The 19,436-nt window shown below is 42.1% G+C and overlaps 1 protein-coding gene across 2 annotated transcripts in view; it reads right to left on the bottom strand.

Moving 5' to 3' along the window:
* Nucleotides 1-19,436, bottom strand: part of LOC124607721 (ubiquitin-protein ligase E3C) — a 213,444-nt gene that overhangs the window by 78,099 nt on the left and 115,909 nt on the right. For both annotated transcript variants that reach the window (XM_047139927.1, XM_047139928.1), the window contains exon 9: nt 17,495-17,742. In XM_047139927.1, the coding sequence (XP_046995883.1) occupies nt 17,495-17,742 (248 nt within the window). The remainder of the gene's footprint in view (nt 1-17,494; nt 17,743-19,436) is intronic.

Here is a 19,436-nt window from a genome sequence, read left to right as displayed (position 1 = left end):
TTCAGAAACACATTTTATGCTATCGCCTGTCAACATTTTATATCCTCTTTACTTTGACCATTATCAGTTATTTTGCTACCAAAATAACAAAACTCATCTACTGCTTTTGGTGTCTCATTTTATTTATTTATTTGTCCATATAAATCTCTTTTTAAGTATATATATTGTACGCAGGATATTGGACAGAAAACCTTTTTAGCTATTGGATTTTCAAATGTCAAACATACATTTTATGAATTTTTATGACAAATTGGATCTATACAGTTAATAATTACAAATTTTTGAAATACTGTATATTTATACCTTATTTCTACAATTAAAGATAAAAATTACTTTTTTTCTTGCATAAGATACTGTGAGATTGAATAGTAGCAGTTTTTCAGAATATAGGATGTCACAGACTTTTTAAAGCTTTGTAGTTCAGTAAGAGATTTTATATGTCTTGGTAAACTGTTGTAAAGTTTTGTTCCTGCATGATATACACCTTTTTGGCATAATGTGGTGTTACAATGATTGACATGTATGTCACTGTCTGACCTGGTACTGTAATCATGGACACTTTTGTTTTGAGGAAAAAGGTTTTCTTTTCTCAGTATGCTTTTTTTGACATGCGTGACTATTTCCAGTATATAAATGCAGGGAAGGGGTAGGGTCTTTAGATATTTAAAGAAAGGTTTGCATGATTTTCTGTTGCTCACTTGTTTCATTATTCTTATAATTGCCTTTTATTTCCTGAAAACTGTTATGGCCTGATGTACATTTCCCCAGAAAATGATACCGTACTTCAGTATTGAATGTACATGAGCAAAGTATACAGCCCTACCTGTTTCTGCACTAGTACTGTTGATGAGAATTCTTACCACATAGCTCATTTTTGCTAGTTTTGAATTTAGGGTTGTGATATGAGTGTTTCATTTAAGATTTTCCTGGATATGAATCCCAAGAAATTTAGTTTCATTGACAGCACTAATGTTTTGGTTATCTATACATATTACAGGTTGTGCCGGATTTTTATTTTAATCAGTGTGGAAATTCATGAGTACCGTTTTTTGGGGATTAACTATTAGCCTGTTTCTGGTAAATCATTCAGACACTCCTTTTGTAATATCTTTTGCAGATGCAGTAAGATTTTCTTCATTATTCCCTTCAATCAATAGACTGGTGTCATCTGCAAACAGTACTGGTTCAGAATCCCTAATGTGTGATGGGAAATCATTAATGTAGAGCAAAAAAAAGAAAGATACCTCGAATGGAGCCCTGTGGAACACCAAGAGTTAGTCCACATGGTTCTGAAAGGTGTACCTGGAGTTCATTTCCTTCCGTGTACTTAATTTCAGTTACCTGAGAGCGATATTCCAAATATGATTTGATCCACTGATTTGGCACACCTCTTACACCATACCATTTGAGCTTCCTCAGGAGTATAGAATGATCAACCACATCAAAAGCTTTTGTTAGGTCCAAGAATAAACCTGAGATAATTCTGGTTGTCCACTGCATTTAAGACATGGTTTATCAGATTGAAAGTGGAAGTTTCAATTGATCTCTGTGGTCTGAAGCCATGTTGACATCCAGAAATAATATTATTCTTGTCGAAGAATGTAATTAGTTTTGAAAGGAACACTTTTTCAAAAAATTTCGAAAACCCTGACAATAGAGACACAGGCCTATAGTTACCGTATTTTCTCGAATCTAAGCCGCACTCAAATCTAAGCCGCACCTGAAAAATTAGACTCGAAATCAAGAAAAAAAAATTTTCCCGAATCTAAGCCGCACCTGAAATTTGAGACTCGAAATTCAAGGGGAGAGAAAAGTTTTAGGCCGCACCTCCACATCGAAACAAAGTTGGTCCATTGTAATATGAGACACAATTTAGGTCGAATGAATGACGATACAGCTACAGTAGGCTCGAGCCGTAAGCTTAGCAGTTAAGCTTTACTAGGTAGCCATTGCTATGCGTCATGCGCTCCGTCCGTACATATACGGGTACCTTTCCTTTTTCACGTGCTTCGTCTGGTTTGAATTAATTGCTTATTTTGCTTTGATCTGGTAAGTGCCGTTCTGTTTGTTATAGGTGTTTGCGTCACTCTAAGCTGAAAATGCATTACTGTACTGTGTCATGAATTGTTTGTCGCATTCTGATAATGAGTGTTTACGGCCTGTCCCTGGTCGCGGCATGGCTTGTTTTCATGCGCGCTACCGCCGTTTACAATTAAAAAAGAGAGGAATTGTTTCATTAGCAAAACAATGGCAAGAGACTGCTATTTGTTGTTACTTACACTGCTGCTTACTTTGATAATGATCAACAAGAACCAAATAATATATTGCTTTTGATAGAAGATGTTCTGAACGAGAGTTTAGCGAAAATTTTTCTCCGTTTGAAAATCTTTGCAGACGCCTCTTTAGTACATTACATTCTGCACAGAAAGTAGTCATCTTAGATTTAAAAATCTAGTCAATTGTCGTGCTTCATTTCTGCCTGTATCACTATTAGGCATAAGAATAATACAAATATAAACATGACATGATATGTATATTCTTCCGCGTTTGCTGTTGTCTCACCCTAGTTTCGTAGTTTATTCGGCAGATAGGATTTAAATGAGATAGCAGCAAACACGAAAGAATACACGGCAAAATGTTTATATTCGTATTATTCTTATGGCGAAGAGAATACTGTATGTGATTCACAATTCATAAAAGTTCCTATTAGCAACCATCTCTTCTCACAAGTAGGAATAAATTCAGAACGTAGTGTTGGCCATATTGAGAAACACCCCAAACAGTCTTGCCAGTTGGATTTTTGTACTACATTGAAATGCTGCTACATTCGAAGAGGAACGATACGGAATTTGTATTTACTTCGTTGGATAATGTATAAAATGCAGTGGTCGAAACTCGGGGCGGAGAAGAAGGCTTGTCTTCCACCCTTTTTTTTAATTTATTCACTGACGCGGAGATTTTGGCGCTAGTATTTATCTTTGTGCTGCAAAGCATGCCTATGCAGCGCTACATATATTCGACGGCAGAAGTCATTTGTGGCGTCACCTACCAACATTTTTCAGAACTTCCGCTTACTTTGCACTCGATTCTAAGCCGCAGGCGGTTTTTTGGATTACAAAAACCGGAAAAAAAGTGCGGCTTAGATTCGAGTAAATACGGTACCCATACATTGATGATCACCTTTTTTATATAGGGGTATTACTTTTGCCATGTTCAGTTGCTGAGGGAAGACACCACATGATAAGGATGAATTGCATATGTCCAATAAAGGTGAAAGTATTTGTCTTGCTGTTATTTTTATAATATAATCTGGAATATCATCAATACCAGTTCAATACTTACTCTTCAGTGAATTAATGGTATTTAGGAGCTCTGTTGGGCTTACTGGACTGAGGAACATGGATATATTATTTATTTCAATAGATGAAAGTTCTTTCCCAGCAACAGTTGCATAGTAAGAATTGAAACTGTTTGCAACTTCCCTAGGGTCTGTGACATTCTTGCCATCATGTGATACCACAATATTTTTGTGAGTTGTCTTCTTCCCCGTAAGATCCTGCACAGCTTTCCACATGGACTTAATTTTATTGGATGACTTCATAATATATTTGTCATTTTTCTTAATTTTTGCCTCCCTTATGACGCGTTTCAAAACTAGCTTGTATTTTTTGAAATAATTAATAAATTCCGGGCTGCTGTTAGTTTTTGACTGCAGAAAAAGTTCCCGCTTCCTTTTACAAGATACTCTGATGCCTGGTGTAATCCAGTTTCTGAATCCATCTGTGTTTTTGGAAATAACTTTCCTTTGTGGAAAAGCTATATCAAAATTATGCTTGAAAATGTTCACAAAATGTTCCATCTTTTCGTTAGTATTAGAGGTATCATATACTTCTCTCCAAGATTGTTCACTGATTAGGTACTGGAAGTATTCAATATTTTTCCCACTACAAATCCTTTTATGGATAACATTTTCTATACTGGTCTATTCTCTCAGCATCCACTGTACATCGGCTACACTCCCTCATTTGACCTTTATTGATTTGCATCTTATAACATTTTTTCAAACCACTGTCCATTCATTCAATTCATCTTTCAAGTCTTTTGTTTTGTCTGACAGAATTTCTATGTCATCAGCAAACGTTATCTGAGCTTTTATTTATTATTCTATTCTGCTGCAGCTGAATTATTTTTCCAAAGTTCTCCTTGATTTACTTTACTGCTTATTATACGTACAGACTGAATAACAAGAAAAATAAGCATAATTCTTGTCTGACTATCTTTTCCCCAATTGCCTCCTTTTCACAGCCTTCACCTCTTAAGTGCTGTAAGGTTTCAGTACAAGTTCCAAATAGTCTTCCACTTGCAGTGTTTATCCCTGGTAAATTTATAATCTGAAAGAGTGTATTGCAGTCAACAAAGTCACTAAGTCATAGGGCCTATCTCCCTTGTGTGGGCTTACATTTTTCCGGAACGTGAACTGATTTTCAACCAGGTTGGCTTCTATCAGTTTTACCATTCTTCTATAGATAATTTGTGTTAAAATATTGACATAACAAACTGATGCTTCAATAGTATTCACACTCATTAGTACCTTCTTTTTCTGGTAATAGTCTTATATTCTTTGTGTGGGTGGAACAGTTTTGGCATGGTTGGGTCTCCCAAGGATATGAACAATTATGAGGGAGTGCCACTTATCCCATGTGCCTTGTTTCCACTTGGGTCACTTGAAGCTCTGCCAAATTCTTCTTGTCTGTCAATCTCAATACTTAGAAATTTGTATTCTCTTTTGCCTGCATCACTTACAGCTTTTTTTTTTTTTTATCAATTTAATTTTATATCCTCCTACTGAACCCCATCATTTTGCTGGTTGTTGTTCTGCTGCCTTGACTATTTCATCTCTCGAAGCTACCCATTCATATTCTATTGTATTTCTGTCGCCTATTTCTGTTAGTTCATGATTAATTCTCTGTACAATTTCTGGTCATTTCAATTTCCCCAGTCCCATCTTGTTAATTTCCTACCTTTCTGCAATTTCTTCAGCTTTAATCTACGTTTAATAATTAATAGATTATGCTCAGAATCCACATTCACTCTTGGAAATGTTTAGCAGTTTAAATTCCAGTTTCTAAATCTTTGTCTTTTCATATCTGAAATGTTCTGGTGTCTACATGTCTCTTCTATACATATAATAATCTTTCATGAACCTTACACCAAGTGTTAGCAATGATTAAACTGTGCTATTCTACCAGGGGTTTCTCTTCGCATTCCTTTTCCTCAGTCCATGTTCTCTTCCTACCTTTCCTGTCTATTCTCTTCCAACTTTTCCTGCTCTATCAGTCCTAGTCCCTCATCACAATTAAATTTTTGTCACCCTTAACATACTGAGTAATTTCTTTTATCTCACCCCCCCCCCCCCCCCCCCCCCCGGATGACTGCAATGCTAGTGGGCATATATACAGTGGAATCTCATAAGTACCTCTCTCATTACTGCATTTTCTCGCACAGTACATCCATTTTTGGAAGTCCCAGCACCAACTGAATTAAACAAATGTTAAAATGATTAGACTGTGAATTTTCCTCCCCACTTGGTGCATTTAAATTTGGCAATGTGTCATGTTTGGCTGTTGCACTTTTTTCCATCGAGAGTTGTGAGAGTGGCAGGAGAAGATAATCGCAGCCATGTGGTGCAGAAATATTCAGGGAGGCAGAGCTATGCAGGCGCCGGAAATTTTGCAGATCATACAGATCATTTGCTATGGTAGAAATGATGCACAGAAGTAGTTCATATAGGGTGGTGGTAGCTCTCTAATGACTTCTGTAGTGGCCAAACAAACTGAACAGCATGTAATTCACTTGCTGGTCCACTTTGTTGACACTTTAGCATTTGACTGACTTTCAGTCCATGATTGTTTTTAGTCCATGATTTTTTTTTATATGTACCAGTTTGTAATGTATAGAGGACAGTGAGACAGTTTCCAAACAAAGAAAGTGGAACATTATTCAGGAAGTAAACAAAAAAGTGTGCACAAAGTCACACATACGGCGTGCTGATATTGTACGAGAACTGAACATTCCTCCATCAACATGAAATACCACAGTGAGAAAATGAAAATAATTGAAGCAGCATGTTTGGAAGGAGGAAACAGCAAATGAAAGAGTGTGTGCAATGGTCAGTTTCCAGAACTAGAAAACGTGCTACTAAAGTGTTTAAAGCAATCTTGTACTTTGAACATTCCAGCTGAAGGTATAATGGTTCATGCTAAAGCAATATACTTGGGACAAAAGTTGGGACTTGTACATTTCAAGGTATCCAATGGCTGGATCGAAAGGTTCCAGAACAGACATAATTTATTACATAAATACACTCCTGGAAATGGAAAAAAGAACACATTGACACCGGTGTGTCAGACCCACCATACTTGCTCCGGACACTGCGAGAGGGCTGTACAAGCAATGATCACACGCACGGCACAGCGGACACACCAGGAACCGCGGTGTTGGGCGTCGAATGGCGCTAGCTGCGCAGCATTTGTGCACCGCCGCCGTCAGTGTCAGCCAGTTTGCCGTGGCATACGGAGCTCCATCGCAGTCTTTAACACTGGTAGCATGCCGTGACAGCGTGGACGCGAACCGTATGTGCAGTTGACGGACTTTGAGCGAGGGCGTATAGTGGGCATGCGGGAGGCCGGGTGTACGTACTGCCGAATTGCTCAACACGTGGGGCGTGAGGTCTCCACAGTACATCGATGTTGTCGCCAGTGGTCGGCGGAAGGTGCACGTGCCCGTCGACCTGGGACCGGACCGCAGCGACACACGGATGCACGTCAAGACCGTAGGATCCTACGCAGTGCCGTAGGGGACCGCACCGCCACTTCCCAGCAAATTAGGGACACTGTTGCTCCTGGGGTATCGGCGAGGACCATTCGCAACCGTCTCCATGAAGCTGGGCTACGGTCCCGCACACCGTTAGGCCGTCTTCCGCTCACGCCCCAACATCGTGCAGCCCGCCTCCAGTGGTGTCGCGACAGGCGTGAATGGAGGGACGAATGGAGACGTTTCGTCTTCAGTGATGAGAGTCGCTTCTGCCTTGGTGCCAATGATGGTCGTATGCGTGTTTGGCGCCGTGCAGGTGAGCGCCACAATCAGGACTGCATACGACCGAGGCACACAGGGCCAACACCCGGCATCATGGTGTGGGGAGCGATCTCCTACACTGGCCGTACACCACTGGTGATCGTCGAGGGGACACTGAATAGTGCACGGTACATCCAAACCGTCATCAAACCCATCGTTCTACCATATCTAGACCGGCAAGGGAACTTGCTGTTCCAACAGGACAATGCACGTCCACATGTATCCCGTGCCACCCTACGTGCTCTAGAAGGTGTAAGTCAACTACCTTGGCCAGCAAGATCTCCGGATCTGTCCCCCATTGAGCATGTTTGGGACTGGATGAAGCGTCGTCTCACGCGGTCTGCACGTCCAGCACGAACGCTGGTCCAACTGAGGCGCCACGTGGAAATGGCATGGCAAGCCGTTCCACAGGACTACATCCAGCATCTCTACGATCGTCTCCATGGGAGAATAGCAGCCTGCATTGCTGCGAAAGGTGGATATACACTGTACTAGTGCCGACATTGTGCATGCTCTGTTGCCTGTGTCTATGTGCCTGTGGTTCTGTCAGTGTGATCATGTGATGTATCTGACCCCAGGAATGTGTCAATAAAGTTTCCCCTTCCTGGGACAATGAATTCACGGTGTTCTTATTTCAATTTCCAGGAGTGTATGTTTGAGGTGAAGCTGGAAGTGTGAACATTGACACTATACGGTCACAGAAAAACACTCTTCCATCAATCGTAGAAAACTACAGTCCCAATGATGTTTTTAATGCAGTTGAAATGGGCTTATTTTTTCATCTTCTGCCTGACAAGACTCTTGAATTCAGAAAAGAAAAATGCCATGGTGGGGAATTTAGTAAAGAGAGACGGTTTTATTATGTTGCAATGAAAGTGGAAAAGAAGTACTAGTGCCACTTTATTTATTTAGCGTATGGCTAATACAGACATATCATGATATTACATATACATATGTACATATTGACACACAAGAAACTTAAGTATGTCTTTACAACTGAATATCCAGTCCTTCAATGCAGCGCACTGCATCTGGAGTTGCTAGCAGGAAGTCCTCTTTGGCGCCGTGATAGGCTCGAATCCTGCATTCACTGACAATGTGGTGAACAGTCTGGTATGGAGCCCCGCAGTCATAAGCTGGATCAGGCAGCTTGTTCCACTTAAAGAGAGCATCCCTGCATCGCCCATGGCTGGTACGGATTCTGTTGAGAGTAGACCACGTCTTGCGTGGTAAGTCGAATCCACTTGGAAGTTTAGCACCTGAGAAGATGTTATGCAGGTGCACATCTGTCATTGCTTCCCACAGACCTTTCCATTCTTCAAGAGGTTTGAAATTCTTAGCAACCATGTCAGCAGCATCGCACAGAGTTGGATGACGTGATTTCAGTCTCTTGCGATTTAAAAGTGGCAGGTCGCTATGCACGGGTAGGTTAGAATTCCTGGAGATCTTGTGGAATTCTCTCATAAGGGCAGTACATCTGCGTAGATCAGGAGGCATTATACCGGTTAACAGTGGAAGCCAATAAACTGGAGTAGATCTGATTGTGCCAGATATTATGCGCATTGTCGTATTCAGCTGGGTATCAACAAGCCTTGTGTGATGACTATTCACCCAAACAGGTGCACAATACTCAGCACTTGAGTATACCAAGCCCAGAGCTGAAGTTCGCAGGGTGGTTGCTGAAGATCCCCAGGTAGTTCCGCATAGCTTATGGAGGATGTTGTTTCGAGTCCTCAGCTTTTGAGCTAAGTTAAGAAGGTGTTGTTTGAAGCATAGTGTTCGATCCAGGATGACACCAAGATATTTGCCACTAATAATTGGAAAGGCAAAGAGTCCACAATGCTTCAAAAATATGCAGACAATATATATCTAATGTGAGTGCATGGGTAACAATAACGATATTCAAACAATCCTTGTGTGCCTGGGATGCGCAATAGGGTTTTAGAAATAGAAAAATCATCCTGTTTATCGAGCACCATGCAGGGCGTCCCCAAGACGCATCATATCTATGTAATACATATGAAGTGTTTTTTTCTCGCAACTGTACAAGCCACCTTCAGCCACTAAACCAAGGCATTATAAAATGTCTCAAACAAAAAGATAGGGAGATCCTTATACAGAAGAAGCTGGCTTATCTTCATTCTACTATGAGAAAGGTTACAATCTTTGACACTACGTATTTTGTAAGATGTGTCTGGGATTCTAAAAGCACAATCTCAGATAGCTTCAAGAAAGCTAGCTTTCATCAGATGCCAATACTTACTGAAGACATCACACTGGAAAATGAAGTAGTTGCAGCTGAACAACGGCAGAAAACAATGGGGCTAGAAGAAAACACTGACTACCTTAGTTTTGATGAATATGTTGACTGTGACGAAGATGTTTCCATCTGTCAGTCCATGACAACTGATGCAGTACTACAGGAACAGATGGCAAAGAAACAAGAGGAAAGTGTAGATGAGGATGAATTGGAACCTCTACTGGTTCCTACAATGTCAAAACCTACAATTAAGCATTATATCTAGAGTTTTGAAATCAACAAAGAAGCGATGAACACATTAACTAAGGCGGACAATATAATATTAACTAAGGCGGACAATATAATATTAAAATCAGGACCAAAGAAACAGTCGACTGTTGAAACGTTTTTCAAACCTTTATGAAGATAGGACAACGAACTGTATGTTATCATGCTACAGTGTGGTTAGGCTAACAAAATGTACGATATACCAATAATTTGTTGAAATGACTACCCCTGTTCTGTTACCAGTAGTAATTCACTAATGGGGGGGGGGGGGGGGACACTATATGAACCATGTCCGTCTGTTTTTAGAGCAGTAATAAAAATTGCAATTTTAGTGTATTTTTATTTTTCTTTACCAGATGCCAGGTACGTATTTTGGATACTAGAGAGTGCATTCTCACATCATGGGACTTTCCTCCATTACAGTTTGGTGATGGCAAAAGTATATATGCCCAATATACCGGATTTACAAAATGTCACTGTTTTTCTTATTGCATAATAAAGCGTAAGTTTGAGAGTTTTTGGGTTTCATGATCCGAATGTGATCTTGAAAAGGAGCATTTTAAATTATAATTTTTTTGCTATAGCATGTCATGGTCCCATATTGCCTCAAATGTAGTACCTGTAATTCTACATTTTCACCAACAAAAAATCCGAATCATTACTAAATTAGTCATTTTTAGTATCCACATGGAGATAGTACATTACATATTACATGTGTACATTTCCCATGGGGCAAAAATGTTTTGGTGTATTTGGCGCTTTTTGCAATGTGGTCAGGTCACACACAAATCTACATGTACATCTACATCTACACAGATACTCCACAAGCCACCATACGGTGTGTAGTGGAAGGTACCCTGTACCACTACTGGTCATTCCCATTACTGTCTACATGCCTCCATGCATAATTCCTGAAATATATGAGTGTCTGCTTGTGTCTGTATATGTGTGGATGGATATGTGTGGATGGATATGTGTGGATGGATATGTGTGGATGGATATGTGTGGATGGATATGTGTGGATGGATATGTGTGGATGGATATGTGTGGATGGATATGTGTGGATGGATATGTGTGGATGGATATGTGTGGATGGATATGTGTGGATGGATATGTGTGTGTGTGCGAGTGTATACCCGTCCTTTTTTCCCGCTAAGGCAAGTCTTTCCGCTCCCGCGATTGGAATGACTCCTTACCCTCTCCCTTAAAACCCACATCCTTTCGTCTTTCCCTCTCCTTCCCTCTTTCCTGATGAGGCAACAGTTTGTTGCGAAAGCTTGAATTTTGTGTGTATGTTTGTGTGTCTTTCGACCTGCCAGCACTTTCGTTTCCCATTCTTTACATAGACAGCATGCTCGCTGATACTATATGCACCATACATGTGCCTGACTAGCAGTCATTCCTCACCAGGTGACTGCTATTGCAGTGGCTTTATACCAATAGTAAGGTCAGTGGTCATATTGTTCTGGCTGATCAGTGTAGTATAATGAATAGGAATGGACCCCAAACTGAACCCTGTGGGACTCCCTTTGTGATTACTCCACAGCCACTAAAATATTCTACCCTTCCGACATTGTTTGAATTATTCACCACAACTTCTTGCAATCTGTTTGCTATGTATGATTCAAACCCGCTGTGTGTAAAGCCATCAGTTCCACAAAACATGAGTTTTTTCTACAAGAGTAATATGATCTACACAATAAAATGCCTTCAAAAGATAAAAATGCCAAATGGCAATATTTTATTATTTAAAGCTTTTGCTATTTGATGAGTGAATATATAAGAAGCATTCCCAGATAAGCAACCCCTCTGGAATCCAAATTGTGATATGCAAACTAAATTGTTTCTACTGAAGCATGAGATTACTCTTGAGTACATTCCATCAACCCTACGTAAGTTAGTTGCGCGCTCTCTCTCTCTCTCTCTCTCTCTCTCTCTCTATCGCTCTCGCTCTCTCTCTCTATCGCTCTCTCTCTATCGCTCTCTCTCTATCGCTCTCTCTCTATCGCTCTCTCTCTATCGCTCTCTCTCTATCGCTCTCTCTCTATCGCTCTCTCTCAGGAGTCTGCTATTTCAGTGAAGGTGGTTGGTGCTACTTCTAGTTGCTTAAAGTTCTATGTGACAACATTTTCAATATAGCCAGTTGCTTCTTCAACTGAACTATTTACTGTATTTTTGCTACTTCATTTAGAAAGTGATTGTGAAAAGTACTCTCAACTTGTGAATTATTAGCCACAACAACATTTGACTTATAGTTTAATTGTTATGGTGTCTTGTATACTGACTGACTGTCCTGTCCTCTGTTTGATAATATCCCTTATAGTTTTAGGTTACTATTCACATTATTAATTTCTATTAGTACATGCATACTTCTTGACATTTTAATGACTCTCCTTAAAATATTACAGTATTTTTTGTGCTGTGCACGTAATTGACTACTTCTAGTCTTTATATAAATTTTCCTCTTCCCCTTACACGAGATTTTGATTACCTTAGTTATCCATGCCTTACCTTTCTTAATGAATATTCTTGATATCTTTTTACGAACTGAATTTGAAATTAGCATATACCTAAAAACAAAGATGATGTGACTTACCAAATGAAAGCGCTGGCAGGTCGACACACACACAAACATACACACAAAATTCAAGCTTTCGCAACAAACTGTTGCCTCATCAGGAAAGAGGGAAGGAGAGGGGAAGACGAAAGGAAGTGGGTTTTAAGGGAGAGGGTAAGGAGTCATTCCAATCCCGGGAGCGGAAAGACTTACCTTAGGGGGAAAAAAGGACAGGTATACACTCGCACTCACGCACATATCCATCCACACATACAGACAAAAGCAGACATATTTAAAAGACAAAGAGTTTGGGCAGAGATGTCAGTCGAGGGAGAAGTGTAGAGGCAAAGAAGTTGTTGAAACACAGGTGAGGTATGAATGGCGGCAACTTGAAATTAGCGGAGACTGAGGCCTGGCGGATGACGAGAGGAGACGATATACTGAAGGGCAAGTTCCCATCTCCGGAGTTCGGATAGGTTGGTGTTGGTGGGAAGTATCCAGATAACCCGGACGGTGTAACACTGTGCCAAGATGTGCTGGCTGTGCACCAAGGCATGTTTAGCCACAGGGTGATCCTCATTACCAACAAACACTGTCTGCCTGTGTCCATTCATGCGAATGGACAGTTTGTTGCTGGTCATTCCCACATAGAATGCATCACAGTGTAGGCAGGTCAGTTGGTAAATCACGTGGGTGCTTTCACACGTGGCTCTGCCTTTGATCGTGTACACCTTCCGGGTTACAGGACTGGAGTAGGTGGTGGTGGGAGGGTGCATGGGACAGGTTACAAGGATAGGAGCCAGAGGGTAGGGAAGGTGGTTTGGGGATTTCATAGGGATGAACTAACAGGTTACGAAGGTTAGGTGGGCGGCGGAAAGACACTCTTGGCAGAGTGGGGAGGATTTCATGAAGGATGGATCTCATTTCAGGGCAGGATTTGAGGAAGTCGTATCCCTGCTGGAGAGCCACATTCAGAGTCTGGTCCAGTCCGGGAAAGTATCCTGTCACAAGTGGGGCACTTTTGTGGTTCTTCTGTGGGGGATTCTGGGTTTGAGGGGATGAGGAAATGGCCCTGGTTATTTCCTTCTGTACCAGGTCGGGAGGGTAGTTGCGGGATGCGAAAGCTGTTGTCAGGTTGTTGGTGTAATGATTCAGGGATTCTGGACTGGAGCAGATTCGTTTGCCACGAAGACCTAGGCTGTAGGGAAGGGACCGTTTGATGTGGAATGGGTGGCAGCTGTCATAATGGAGGTACTGTTGCTTGTTGGTGGGTTTGATGTGGACGGACGTGTGAAGTTGGCCATTGGACAGGTGGAGGTCAACGTCAAGGAAAGTGGCATGGGATCTGGAGTAGGACCAGGTGAATCTGATGGAACCAAAGGAGTTGAGGTTGGAGAGGAAATTCTGGAGTTCTTCTTCACTGTGAGTCCAGATCATGAAGATGTCATCAATAAATCTGTACCAAACTTTGGGTTGGCAGACTTGGGTAACCAAGAAGGCTTCCTCTAAGTGACCCATGAATAGGTTGGCGTACGAAGGGGCCATCCTGGTACCCATGGCTGTTCCCTTTAATTGTTGGTATGTCTGGCCTTCAAAAATGAAGAAGCTGTGGGTCAGGATGAAGCTGGTTAAGGTAATGAGGAAAGAGGTTTTAGGTAGGGTGGCAGGTGATCGGCGTGAAAGGAAATGCTCCATCGCAGCGAGGCCCTGGATGTGCGGAATATTTGTGTATAAGGACGTGGCATCAATGGTTACAAGGATGGTTTCCGGGGGTAACAGATTGGGTAAGGATTCCAGGCGTTCAAGGAAGTGGTTGGTGTCTTTGATGAAGGATGGGAGACTGCATGTAATGGGTTGAAGGTGTTGATCTACGTAGGCAGAGATACGTTCTGTGGGGGCTTGGTAACCAGCTACAATGGGGTGGCCATCAGTCCTTCCATCAGTCCCTATACCAGTTCCAAACTGAACAATCCATTGCCCTCACCCACCTAATCCTTTACCTACACATCAACTCAGCCAATGAACACACCCGTCAACTCCTATCCTTAATAAAAGTCCTTAATCTTTCCTCTCCCACGTCCACACCTGCTGTTCAGAGCATCCTCCTACAGGCCAACCGTAAATTAGAACAGCATGCCACCCTCCACCTCAAAAAACTATCCAATCTCCTGGTTTCCCACCTCCGGAAAGGCAACTCACTCACCCTTCACAACCTTTCCAGCAAACCTCAACCTCCTCTCATTGCACACAAACCCAGCCTCTCCCATCTACTCAATCTCCCACTTCCAGCTTCACTCCCTCCAAAACCTCAAAATTCCGATCAACACAATCTGGAACCACAACACCCTAATTCAGTAGTTAACCTTTCCTCCAAACCTCTCTCCTAATCCGAAACCTCTGTCCTATCCAAAGGCCTCACCTTCAGCCCCACTCCCAGATTCAAACAGACAGCCCTCGTCAAAGATTTACTGTCCTACACTCGTACTCTCTGCTGGAAGTATCACTTTGCCACGAAGAAAAATGATCCTAATCCTACTCCTAATGATCCGACTCCCCAAGACACCATCCAAATTGAACCCTGCCTGGAACAGTTCCGTCCTCCGTCACATCGGGACCCACCTCCTCTTCCTCAAAATCACCCTCTCCAAACCTTCCAGGAATTTCTGACTTCCAGCCTTGCATCTCAATCCTTCTTAAAAAACCTTAATCCTACACCCAACATCACCACTGCTGAAGCCCAGGCTATCCGTGATCTGAAGGCTGACCGATCCATCGTCATTCTTCCGGCGGACAAGGGTTCCACGACCATGGTACTTGATCGTCGGGAGTATGTGGCTGAGGGAGTGAGTCAGCTTTCAGACAACACCACATACAAAGTTTGCCAAGGTAACCCCATCCCCGATGTCCAGGCGGAGCTTCAAGGAATCCTCAGAACCTTAGGCCCCCTGCAAAACCTTTCACCTGACTCCATCAACCTCCTGACCCCACCGACACCACGCACCCCTACCTTCTACCTTCTTCCTAAAATCCACAAACCCAATCATCCCGGCCGCCCCATTGTAGCTGGTTACCAAGCCCCCACAGAACGTATCTCTGCCTACGTAGATCAACACCTTCAACCCATTACATGCAGTCTCCCATCCTTCATCAAAGACACCAACCACTTCCTTGAACGCCTGGAATCCTTACCCAATCTGTTACCCCCGGAAACTATCCTTGTAACCATTGATGCCACGTCCTTATACACAAATATTCCGCACATCCAGGGCCTCGCTGCGATGGAGCATTTCCTTTCACGCCGATCACCTGCCACCCTACCTAAAACCTCTTTCCTCATTACCTTAACCAGCTCCATCCTGACCCACAGCTTCTTCATTTTTGAAGGCCAGACATACCAACAATTAAAGGGAACAGCCATGGGTACCAGGATGGCCCCTTCGTACGCCAACCTATTCATGGGTCACTTAGAGGAAGCCTTCTTGGTTACCCAAGTCTGCCAACCCAAAGTTTGGTACAGATTTATTGATGACATCTTCATGATCTGGACTCACAGTGAAGAAGAACTCCAGAATTTCCTCTCCAACCTCAACTCCTTTGGTTCCATCAGATTCACCTGGTCCTACTCCAGATCCCATGCCACTTTCCTTGACGTTGACCTCCACCTGTCCAATGGCCAACTTCACACGTCCGTCCACATCAAACCCACCAACAAGCAACAGTACCTCCATTATGACAGCTGCCACCCATTCCACATCAAACGGTCCCTTCCCTACAGCCTAGGTCTTCGTGGCAAACGAATCTGCTCCAGTCCAGAATCCCTGAATCATTACACCAACAACCTGACAACAGCTTTCGCATCCCGCAACTACCCTCCCGACCTGGTACAGAAGCAAATAACCAGAGCCATTTCCTCATCCCCTCAAACCCAGAATCCCCCACAGAAGAACCACAAAAGTGCCCCACTTGTGACAGGATACTTTCCCGGACTGGACCAGACTCTGAATGTGGCTCTCCAGCAGGGATACGACTTCCTCAAATCCTGCCCTGAAATGAGATCCATCCTTCATGAAATCCTCCCCACTCCGCCAAGAGTGTCTTTCCGCCGCCCACCTAACCTTCGTAACCTGTTAGTTCATTCCTATGAAATCCCCAAACCACCTTCCCTACCCTCTGGCTCCTATCCTTGTAACCGCCCCCGATGCAAAACCTGTCCCATGCACCCTCCCACCACCACCTACTCCAGTCCTGTAACCCGGAAGGTGTACACGATCAAAGGCAGAGCCACGTGTGAAAGCACCCATGTGATTTACCAACTGACCTGCCTACACTGTGATGCATTCTATGTGGGAATGACCAGCAACAAACTGTCCATTCGCATGAATGGACACAGGCAGACAGTGTTTGTTGGTAATGAGGATCACCCTGTGGCTAAACATGCCTTGGTGCACAGCCAGCACATCTTGGCACAGTGTTACACCGTCCGGGTTATCTGGATACTTCCCACCAACACCAACCTATTCAAACTCCGGAGATGGGAACTTGCCCTTCAGTATATCGTCTCTTCTCGTCATCCGCCAGGCCTCAATCTCCGCTAATTTCAAGTTGCCGCCACTCATACCTCACCTGTGTTTCAACAACTTCTTTGCCTCTACACTTCTGCCTCGACTGACATCTCTGCCCAAACTCTTTGTCTTTAAATATGTCTGCTTGTGTCTGTATGTGTGGATGGATATGTGCGTGTGTGCGAGTGTATACCTGTCCTTTTTTCCCCCTAAGGTAAGTCTTTCCGCTCCCAGGATTGGAATGACTCCTTACCCTCTCCCTTAAAACCCACTTCCTTTCGTCTTCCCCTCTCCTTCCCTCTTTTCTGATGAGGCAACAGTTTGTGCCCTGTATCCTTTGCTTTTGCTTGTTCTGCTCTGATTTCTTTCATTTGTTGTATTTGAAAAAATAATATTGTCATATGAATGAAAGTTATAAACATCATTTTTGTCATAAAATGTTAGTTGGCTCAAATCAGTAGTATAATGACTCTTACTTCGTCTTACTGTTTTTTAGAGGACAAGGTGTTCACTCTATGCTGTTCATGTCTGCATGTGAAAATCGCTTTTTTATGCTCAATATCATTAGAGCAGTGATTGATATATATATATATATATATATATATATATATATATATACAGGGCACAGAGAGTGAAGAGGGATAACAGCATGAGAGATGTTTTGTTTACCAACCAGTGACGTATTTTAATTTGACCTCTCTCTCCAATACTTACCTATCATTGTATCATCACCATAGAATTCTCCGTCATGCAGTGTTATGAGAAGCAAACTGAATAAAGAGCAGAACACTGCTAGCAGTGGCACTATGCGTGCAGAATCATCACTCGACAGCGGCAGTCCCCTTGATACAATATGCAGTAGTGGTGTGGCACTGCCAAAGAGCGATGTCTGCCTTACAGCCAGAATAGCACTCCACAAGTGCCGCAGGAAAGTTGGTCGAAATGCTAGCATGTGAATTAGTCTGAAATAGTTAAACAAAATTACAAAGCTTTATTTTTGTGGTCAGGAATCCATTAATGTTTGCGCTCTACAAAACATGAATTAAAATACACTGTAAAGACATAGCATTTTAAAATGTTTCTAACAATATTTCACTTACTTTCCGTGAAGTTCTGCCAACAGTTTTTAGACTTTCTGCTTATATCCGCTCACTTATTGAACACAGTTTCAAAGTTTTAAACGAATAATGTAAAATGAATGAAAAGGGGCAACAGGTTTGATTTACAGGCAGCAAACAGGATTCAAAAATAGTGTACCTTGGCAACCATCCACAGTAAGCATGGAAGGATGTAAGCTAGTGACCTAATATAACATTAAAAAGCCTAAGGAATATGACAGCCTTCATATGATTTTTTGTGTTTTTCAACATTATGATCTTTACCAGATTAATCACTTCAACACAAGAGAAAAGGCTAAAGGGGTGGGTAGTTTGGTAGGAGATTGGAAGGGCAACTGTCATTTTTCTAAATTTCATGTCATCCACATTTCTTCTATGTATGTATTGTAACATTTGCTGCACTGGTAATGGGTAGTAATAAGTACATATGGCTGAGACAGATTTTGGCTTCAAAGTCAGGTGTAAATGAAAACTGGAATTAAACTAAGTAGAAGAAGAGAGAAAATGAATTTCATGGCCTTTATTATTTATGAACGTCATTATGAATGAAGTGTACACAAGCCTTTTTTCTTCTTTATGTTATATTTTACTGACACAAATGTATAAAAGTATTTTAGACCTAATCAAGTCACTGCATTCTATTCTTAATCTTGACTTCATATTCACGGCATCTGGTCCCCCCCTTGTTAAATGCATATGTGGCACTGTGCAAAAAAACCAATGTGATTTGAAAATGCTCCCAGTGCACATGGCAGAACTAGTGCACTGAAAGAATACATACACTGCCCACCACAATTCAACTGCCATGAAAACACTTACTATTCTAATTAAGTTCCAAAATAATACTGTCTGCTAAAACCTGATACTGGCACCAGTGCACTTTTATAAAGAATGGTGAAAGTAGTTTAGCATTTTACATCTCATTACCGATGAAGTCACTAGAGAGACAGCATAGTTAGGATTAAGGAAGGCTGGGGAAGAAAATCAGCCATGTCCTTTTCTCAGACAACTGAACCCATAACTTACCATTAATTTGAAAGGAAACTTCAGGGCATTCTAAACCTGGATGAGTAGATGGGGATTTGAAACCTGGTCTTTCCAAATGCTTGTCTATCATCTTAACTGCTGCACAACTTCATCCTCACTGAGAAAACTGTCATAGTTCAGTTCGCATTCACCTTGACTTCAGCTCGCTCCCAAAGGAGGTTACCCCAGCTTCGGTATACCACTCCCGGTTTGTTGAACTTCGTTCGAAGTTAATTAATGTGACCTTTATTTATACAAATGGCTCTAAGACCAATGACGGTGTTGGGTGCTCTTTTATTGTCAGGGCACACAGTTTCAAATACCGGCTCCATGGCCATTGTTCGGTCTTCACAGCTGAGCTATTTGCCCTCTACCAGGCTGCTCTTTACATATGCCATCACCGACATTCTGCTTATGTCATCTGCTCTGATTCCCTCAGTGCCATCCAGAGCCTCAGTGATCTGTATCCGGTTCACCCTTTCGTGCACCGGATCCAACGCTCTCTTCAGCAG

Source organism: Schistocerca americana, chromosome 1 (genome assembly GCF_021461395.2).
Source record: "Schistocerca americana isolate TAMUIC-IGC-003095 chromosome 1, iqSchAmer2.1, whole genome shotgun sequence".
Lineage (NCBI taxonomy): Eukaryota > Metazoa > Arthropoda > Insecta > Orthoptera > Acrididae > Schistocerca > Schistocerca americana.
Note: the sequence above shows the minus strand (reverse complement) of the source record. Positions and strands in the feature narration are given on the sequence as shown.